General features: G+C 38.4%; 1 protein-coding gene across 2 annotated transcripts in view; it reads left to right on the top strand.

Annotated features, from left to right (window-relative positions):
• The window catches only part of PREX2 (phosphatidylinositol-3,4,5-trisphosphate dependent Rac exchange factor 2), a 235549-nt gene extending 227928 nt beyond the window's left edge, over positions 1-7621 (top strand). For both annotated transcript variants that reach the window (XM_032470041.1, XM_032470042.1), the window contains one exon: positions 2138-7621. In XM_032470041.1, the coding sequence (XP_032325932.1) occupies positions 2138-2183 (46 nt within the window). In that variant the 3' untranslated portion in view covers positions 2184-7621. The remainder of the gene's footprint in view (positions 1-2137) is intronic.
• Positions 7622-9781: the final 2160 nt, after the last annotated feature.

Here is a 9781-nt window from a genome sequence, read left to right on the forward strand (position 1 = left end):
TGGGCGCAATCTAGAGACGGCAGTTTGCAAGGTCTGCTCTCTGCAGATTTAATTTGAGCTGGAAGTACCAGCTCCAGGATGGCCGCCTGAACCCAACAGGAAAAGGAAGAAGTGGAGCCGGGAGCACACCTTTCTCATGCAGGGCCCTGGGTGTGCAGGAGTGGAGTGAAAACATGACAAGGGCCCCGAAATGTTGGGCAAACACCGGCCTCCCGTGACCTAACAATTTAGCTACCAGGAAAGAGATGCCTCAGCGCAGAGTAGAAGTCCCGTGCTTATCTATTATATCGTACTTCCAAGCTTCATCTGCCTGTCCTAAATTCCCAAAGCCTCACAATTTCCATGGCAAATGTCTCTGAACTCAAATAACCCTGAGTCCCTTCCAAGACGCCTCCCCAAAGCCGAATCTGCCCAGGACCCAGAACTGTTATTTTGGTAGGGGTTGGCAAGGAGCAGCCTTTTCTGCAATTGGCAAGACAGACATTCCGAAGACTCCTCTACCCGGTGCCATTTGTTACATAATGTGGAAACATGCAGTGCCAGGGAAGGTGATGCGATGGTTCAGCCCAGATCTCCCAGGTAGGACATTTGGGACATCTGCCACCTAGCTTCCTGTTCCTGTTCCCCCTGAGTAAGACCACGTGTGCCTTTTCACTCATTAGACAGCACTGTCAGGGAAATAAAATGATAGAAATTAAAGAGGGAAAAGAACTTTCCCATCACTCTATTGTTCCAGCGCTGCGAATGCAATTTGAAGCAACACCATATCCTTCAGCGGCAAAAGCAGCTTTGAAGTATTTCAGCTCAAGTTAATGTATTCTTTTTCTCCCGGAAGGATGAAATAAGCTTTTCTGATGTGAGATGTCCTTATTTCACTATTCATTTTGTTCCACGGAGGTGACATGTAAGATACTAACCACCTTCCGGACTCCAAAGGCAGTAACTTCTTCTGTGTTTCCAGAGCTGGGAAGTTCATTTTGTTAGCTAGGTTTCTATCTGGATGTTAAATCTTTTCCATTCCCCTGCTTTGATTTAGAATGTCTGTGGGATTATATGTTGAAGGGAGAGAAAGTTTATAATGTGCTAAATTTGTCAACAACTCATTTAAACCCTGTTCAATTTCACCTGTAAAAGATTGTGAATCACCGCAGCTACCCCTAAGTTTGGGTGCTTTTAAAACGGAGCAAAGTTGAAATCTGCACCTTATATTTTTAGATCATCAGACTGAGCTCTAAAGTAGGACCAGCATGGCCCTGGGCACTACTGAGGACCATGGGCATACAGCTAGCCACCTTAGATCAGCTGATGACCCCTCAGTTTCTGCCTTAATAATGGCTGTGTCCTGTGCATCACTGTGGCAGCTATTAACCCCCTGTATTTGGGTTCTGGAGTTAGGATCCAACCATTCAGAAGAATGTGGAGCACTAGAACGTGTGTGACCCTAGTTTAGTCCCCTGGGCTTTGCCTTCTTGCCATATGGTTTCAAACAACTAGACCTGGGATGCAAAGAGAGAGCATCTTGGGGCATCTCCACCCATTCAAATGGATTCCGTGACCCACTTGAATCTCCACCTGATTCCATTGACAGGGGAGTGACAGGATGGGCAGAGCTGGGCAGAGATTCCTTAGAAAAGACCAGCTGACTGTGCCCTTGATATTCAGGACTCGGGACTCTGCCACATTAGCCTAGCCATAACCAACTGCCGGCACCACCAGGAGGGTGCAAAATGGAGCAGGTTCCTAAAATGGGTCAGAAAATCAGTAATTCTATAAGATAGATGCTGTCTTGCTACAAGATAAGACAGACATGATGGTAATTATCATCCTCGTATCATCTCCTAGAATTCGGAGAATCGCTTTTGCTACCAACAAGGTAACAGGAGCAGTGGGTATAAACGTGGCAGCATTGATTCATCAGTAGTCATCCAGATGTTCAAAGAGACATTGATGTTTTATAAGAATAGAACCAACATTTTGGAGTCTGCTAATGTGTATGTGATTTTTAGGGAAACAGGCGATAGGATTGTGACTGACTCCCAAACCAAAGAATTGTCAATTTACTTGTTATACCAATAAAAGCATCTCAGGCAATGTCACTCTGCCAGGCCACTGTCACACCTTCCCGTGCCTTTTCTAGGCTGTACAAGCTGTGTGAGCCGCCTCCCCCTGTCGGAGAAGAATGAGGAGGACCCCCAAGGAACCAGGCGAGCAGAAGCTTCTGAACACTGGGCTCAACAAAGGACAAGCTGGCTACACATGCTCCACTCAAGATAAAGAAATGGATTTTTTCCTCTAAATCTTTCACCGTGGTGTAAATAATTAATGCTTAGCTTGTACTTAGATATTTTTTTCTGGAAGTGGATAGGAGTTTCTTCAAAGCACTCAGCTTCACAAACCCATCTTTCTGTGTGTTGATATGAAAAATTCATTTTTAGGATAGAATTCACCCCTGGAAATTACAGAACAAAAATAGCAGAGATAAAACATTAACCATTGTGCCTCCTTTATTAAAATGATTTTACTGTGTTTGCTTTCATCTTCTCCAAATGGAACATATAAGGGTGGATCCTTCCATTTGAAGTAATCATCATACAGAAAAGTCACAGACAACAGAGACGGGCGTGGTCCGCACTCGCGCTGGTGACAGCGAAAGAGGATGCTTTACTCTGTCTAAGGGAGTGTTGCTGAGTAGAGAAGAGAGCTGACTGCAGCCTCCAGCAAGACCTTCTCCCAGCTGCTCTCAGGGACCCTTTATGCTCCTGGGCAGTTCCAGGAACCGGTGCTGTCCTTGGTCCCTGAGATGGGCGTGGCCTCCGTGGCGCGTGCGTACTGACGCTGTGCCGCGGGTATCCAGGGGGTGGGGAGAGGCAAGGATCCCGGAGTGGCAGGAAGGAAGGAAGACTAGGGCGAAGGAGGAAATAATATGCCTATTAAAAAACTGAATCTTTAAATTTCAAAGATACTTAAAACTCTTAATTTTATTAAGGCTTTCACATGAGATGTCAGACTCCTAAGAGGATACACCACGCTGAGTATTTTTCTATCAAGGTAGTATATGTATAAAATGTGAAAATAAAGCTTTATTTGTTGAACCCTAAAGGAACTATTAGAGACCTTGATAATTTATAAAAGTACAAGGTGTATTCTATTTTCATTCTAAAGCATGCATGATGTTTATCCTTTCTAGATTAAAAAAAAGAACATTGGTTTTTTTTTTAGCATAGTGAATATAGTGATACTGGTTTTAAATCCGTAATTTTCAAAACAATTAAAATGCCCTTACTGTGATCGTGATAATTATGTGGATTTAGATAAACCTAGTCTGTGAAATGTTTTCCATGACTAAAGTATGTACAAACCGTTATTAAATTTTAATTTATGAATTTTGATAACAGTTTTCAAACTATTATTTAAAAACCCTCATCCCTAGCGCTTGTGCGTTGAATAACAGAAACACTATGTTACATATGTCTGAGGTGTTTATATACTGGTCAAGGTAGTGATAAATGTTACGTGGCACAGAAGCACTTAAGACTTTTCATGATAAGTCCCTATCTATAATGAAAAAATAAAGAACCCAACCGTTTTCAGGGAAAAAGTTGAACGCTTTGGATTTAATGAAGATATGACCTTAATATAAATATGTATATTAAATATATTTTTAACTTTCAGGAGTTTAACATTCTTGATACCATGAGCAAGTGTTCCTGAAGGTCCATGAAATTAGTAAATTGTGATTTTCCCGTACTGAGCATTTGATTACATTTAACACAGGGCTAATGAGTGAGCAAAACAAACTAACTAGCAAGTACTTGTCATGTTGTCAGTACTGCTTCCTGATCACCACTCTGGAAGCAGTGTTCCTCACTAGAGGCCTGAGTTGGTCACAAACGTTTCAGTCATCTTTTGCTGTTTCATGTGGGAAATTATCTGTTATTGTAGTATTTATAAATTAACATATTTTAATATCAATCTCTATATAATAGGATGTACTTAATATAATTTTAAGGGTTGAACGTAGGTAAGTGTACCATCTGTCAGAGTGCTTGGCACTTATTTAAAAAAAGCTCAAAAGTTAGTGATGACTTTTATTATCAGTGAGTGTGATTTTCAACTGTAATGAAAACTGTAGCTAAAGCCTGAGTAATTTCTACAAGCAATACCTCCAAGTGCTTTACCCATACTTTGTTGTGTTGCTTCACTAATCCTCGTAATGATGAGTTGGGGTGGTACCCTTTTCATCACCCCCAATTTACAGTTGAGGAACTGAAGCAAAGAATGGTCCAGTGACTTGCCCAAGGCGCCATGTGACTGATAAGAGGTAGAACCAGGATTTGAATCTGGGAAGTCTGCCTTCTTAATACATTATGCTGCTTTTCTTTATTAATACAGGAAATGTAATACTGCCAATTCTTTGTTGATAAAGTTGGAGTTATATGGGGTATGTTGCCATTGAATTATACATCTTATATTGAGAAAAAAGTGAATGGAAATATATAAAATGCCTTTAGTACATGAAAACCATAGGATTTCCTGGGCTTTTTCCCATTCTGACTACACGTTATGAGGTGACCCAATGCTATTGTAATCTGAAAAAAATATATATTCTTTATAACTGAAGATAACAGTTTTAGATAGGTCTTGGAAATCTGGAATAGTACATTATATAAAACTTGACTATGATTCCAAAACAGTGGTAACAGTAAAAAATGTCAAATGAGTAAATGAATAAAGACACCCCTTCAGTGCCATAATGTCCCTCCATGTGATGTTGGACATTTAACTGGCCTTGAGTTTTTAGAGTGGGTTTACCTAAATGCTCACATACTGCTCACCAGGGTACCTTTAAACATTCCCAAAGTCTGCTGACACTTCTGCTGAGTTCTGCTAACTTTGAAGTTCTGAGTTTAGACACCTGCCTCTCTCCACCTGAAAGGGAGGGTCCTGCAGAGAGGTTTGATTCTTAATATGGGACCTGATTAAAAAATGCTTGTTAACTGGTAATTCATAGTCAATAAATCTGAAACATTCCATTGTGTCTTGTGAAGTTTTCTCATTAAATATTGCAAAATTTAAATGATATTAAAAGTTTGAGTAATTTGAGGAGACTGGAATTTTGCATCTATTTCTGTTACATTTGGCAAAAAGGAAAGAAAGAAAGAAAGAGGGGGGAAGGAAATTTGTACTAATTTTACTTATATGGGATCTGTAATGGTGAATTAGAGTGAAAGCTTTATTTTATGAACCAACGTCCCAATCTTAGGAATCTCATGCTATTTTCTGCCTTTGTAAATCACATTCTTCCTGTCTTAGATTCCCTGTGCATTCGGATGGCTACTCTTCTTGCAGTAACGATGTTCGATTTAAAATTAGGTTAATTTCTCATGATACTGTATTATATATGACACCGTGATATTGGTTCTGACTCTATTAATTTAAATTTTTTGATAGTTAAATTCAGAATGATATGAAATTGTCCTTGGCACTGACTGTAAAAGCCAGGAAAATGAGTAGGTAAAAAAATCCTGAGGGTCATGTTAACTCGTTTAGGTAAACAGACTATTTTCAACACTTTGGACACATTTTACCATCAAAACAAATGTTTATTGACTTGGAAGCATTCAGTTTGCGTTAGTTATTCTATGTATTTGAAAATAATAAATTTGTAATTAAAATACTAAAGTATTCTTTCATGAGTTCATGTAGATCTTCTCCTGTGTAGCATGATTCATGCGGAATAGAGGCCATAAATTTATTCACCTATATTTTAGGTAAAGTATAATATTGAAATTTAAAGTGAATAACCTTACTTTGAGTCATTTTATTTTACATTTTATTTTAAAGGTCATTTTTAGATTTTCTTCACTAGCAGTATTTACTAATGTTGAAACTAACCTTTAGTATATGACTAAATTGCTTCTGAAATTTAAAACCTGTGTTTAATTTTTAAAGGCTTGTTTTTAAGTGAATTATCATATGCGATTATAGCGCAGTTACTTTCCCAAAGTCAGTAGTAGTTATTCCATTAACATGTATACGCATTAACCAGTTTGCTGAATGAACTGTCAGTTGTCCTGTGTAAGGATGAAGGCAAAAGCTTTGAAAGTGGTTTAGGATGATCTGAATTTCGACTGAGAAGAATATTCTGTACTTTATCAAGTTTTTGAGGTCTTAGACATGCGCCTCAGGAAACTTTCACCCACGGGAATCCACAGATGAGGTGGGGTAAAGTTACAACAGGTGTCTGGGTCTGATTCTTTTTACATACAGTGCCTACAATCTGCATTGGTCTTGCCATCCCGTAATAGTAATTATAGTTTGTCTTTTGTTTTGGAAAAATTTTAGTACTTAAAAGCTTTTAATCTCAGCATTCATATTGCCAAGCGGTGCAGGCACGGAAGACTGTTTAGGTATGGCCTGTGCTTCCTCTAACTGTGGTTACGTAGACACATGGCCTCCTTCACTCAGGATAGCTTGCTTCTCTCACTGGAAGAGATGTCTGAAGTCTGTTAGGTGTACTAAGATACACACACACACACACACACACACACACATATATGCATTTTATATCATATATATTTATAATTTTTTGTTTTTATAATACCTTATAAAATTATAAAGATAATACTTAGATTTTAAAGTTAGATTCTTGTGTCTTATTTTGTATGAAGGTATGAAATATGGATTTGTTCAGTATATTGAATGTCTGTCTAAATATGCCAGAAAGGCACCCAGGAGGCCATCTTTGATCACTGACACTAGTATGCTGTTCAAACTAGAGTTGATTTAGCTGGCTTTGCCATCAGAAGAAGTAGCCGATTAAGAACAAAGTTGTTGAATTTTTAAATTATAGTTCTGCTGGAAATAGGAAGATTTGGATAGATAATTTTGGGTGCAAATGTATGTTACTCACTCGTGTATTCATTCAACAAACATGTTTGAGAATTCACTTTGTAAAAGGCACAGCCAGTGGGCATCAGTTTTGCGTTGGATGGATTTGGTTCAAAAATCTTTACAGTATCTCCTCTGTGTTAATCTTCTTGATGTCTTTTACTTGGAATGACATTATTTGTAACATAAACCTATTCTAAGCCATGTAGGTATATAGGCTGTGTGAGTGAAGTCACGAATATTAAGTTGACAAAAATGCTCTAGAAGACACACATTTAAAGTTGAGTATCTAATCCCTCAAGCAAATTTACTAGAGTTTCGGATGAATATATATTTTTGTAACTGCCAAGTAAATGAGTAGAACATAGATTTTTGTTTTAAAAATATTTTTATAAGTATTCATTTACACAGTATTCATTATTTTAAACATTAAAATGTCAAATTGGTTCTATAAATAGTGTGTCTTTTGAATATATCCATATTTAACATTGTATAACACCCAAAATGTAATGACAGATTTCATCTGAATATGTTATTATAGTAGTCTGTTTTTTCCTTTGTAAAAATATGTATATAACATAGTTTCAGTCACTCAGTATTTTGTGTATGGTTAAAATGATCCAAGTGTATTATGTGTTTTATATCATTTATTTTTATCTGCATAAAAGACTAGACTAGTAACATTGTATCATAAATGTCAAAAATAATAAAGTGCAATGTAGTATGACCATTTCAGTTTCTATCCACTTAAATTTAACCAATTCCTATTATATTCTCATCTGTTTAGGAGACAAAAAAAAAAAAAATCCGTGAAACAGCTTTTCACCCTTTAAGAATTCACAAGCTCAGTAGAAGAAACTTGATAAACATAGGAAACAAATCTACAAATATGAACCAAGGTGAGTTGTAGATACAGTAACTGCTAGGAAGAGGTCAGGAAAAGCAGCTTAATATGGGCAGGAAAGCTTCACAGAAGGTAAGAGACTACTTTTCCCTGAATTAACTGGCCAATCCCTCAAGGTTTATTCAGTACCTATTATGGATAAGCCCTTGTCCTAGTTGCTGGGGGTGTTATAAATGCATGTAATTCCCAAACTCTGCAGTTTAAAGAACTTGGTGTGTATAAATGATTAACGCAGTGCACAAACCAAAATGGTAACTACCAACATAAGGCAATATACACTAATACAGAATGAGACATGAGACAATGAGAAATGTGTATGCTAGAAATTCAAAGAATTTAGATTCAATCTAACATCTCTTTATTGGGCACCTGGGAATCACTGGTCAGGCACTGAGCTAAGCTGGGTAGTTAGTCATTAGAAACATATATGGCTGTTACCCATGTGGCGTTTACAGTCTAGAGGAAGACGACTGACCAAAAAATGCAGAAATGATGAAAGATGGCTAGATCAGCTTTCAGAATGTGTACGATTAAGCAGCAGCAGAAGGGAATGGCAGCCTTGTTAATGAGAACAGCATGAGTATGTACACTGGGATGCAAATGTGCCGGGTATTTCGGTGGGATGGTGAGAGGATCCGTCTGGATAGAGGATTGCGATTGTGGATGTGATTAGAAAGAGAGATGGATACAAAAGAAGGCTGAATCTGGATGGCCTCTGAATGCCAGGCTAAGAAGTCTGGACATTTTACATATAAGAAAGTTGAGCTATCTAGTTCATAATGATGATAAAGAATTATGAAATCCCAGTGAGCTGTTTGAAAAATGTGTGTGTTGTTGACTGTGCAGATATCTCAGAAAAATGAAAAGAAACAATCGTTGGAGGAAAGAAAAGTCAATAACTAGATTTTACTTTTAGGAGCTTGCTGGCATACTGAGATTGCAAATTTAATACAGTAATAAGAAGAAAATGAAATCAGCGAGCTGAGGCTGTTTGTTTTAGAATGGCATTTCAGACGCTGGCATTCCGCAGATGCTGTTAGGTGAGACACACACATACCCAAAGTATTTTGTGGTCAAAATAAGTTTAAGAAACAAAAAATTAAACAGGCTTCCTTATGAGAGGACTTCTCTGACTTTTCAGTGCACTTATACAAATCATGACTTTGGAGGAGAGAGGTGGTGTGTGGTGTTTCCCAGCTTGCTAGAAGATAGGATGTGTTTCATCCAAGATTTGCTGGTACTTCCTTGGAATACAAATATTCAGCAGAGCCCAATATAGGAAAACTGTTCTGGAGGCTTTATGATAACATGAGGGGGGAAAAGGTAAACAGGAGATGGCGTAGCCCTTACCTGATGGGGGGTTGCAATTGCAAGGCTTAAAGGAAGAACTGACAAATACTGACAAAAATGAACAGAAACAGTGGAGTAGAATTAAAATCAGGTTGTGACAGTGTCACCATTCGCCTATGTTCAGGACCTTACGGGCTCGGAGGAGCTTCCTCCCCAGGGAAATACAGGCGTCTCGTCTCCAGATCTGTTCAGCTCTGTGACAGGACGAGATGTTAGAATGGAGGGCCCCTGAGTAAGTCAGCGCTTGGCACCAGCGCGCCATGGTTTTTAGCCTACATTTGTGGTTGTTGATGGCCACGTCCACGGTGTCTTATTCGTTAGATGACTTAAAGGTAAAAGACTAATTTTCTCTTTACCTTTGTGTTTTGTATTTTAAAAGATGTTAAGTGTGGGGTTTTCTAGGCTGATCTCTGGTCTGCCATTTAAACATGATCTGAATGCATCTCTCACTGATCTTTTTGAAGCTGAGTCTTGAGAATATGAACCCTTCAGTCATCTCCAGGATTCCTTGGGGTCAGGAATTTTCCAGATCTAAATGTAGACCCCCACCCCCACTGTTAATTAAAGTGGACACGTGGGAAAAAGTTTCAGTATAAGACTGTCTAGAAATTCAGCAAGTCACACTGAGTTCTTCAA

This window comes from Camelus ferus, chromosome 29 (genome assembly GCF_009834535.1).
Source record: "Camelus ferus isolate YT-003-E chromosome 29, BCGSAC_Cfer_1.0, whole genome shotgun sequence".
NCBI lineage: Eukaryota > Metazoa > Chordata > Mammalia > Artiodactyla > Camelidae > Camelus > Camelus ferus.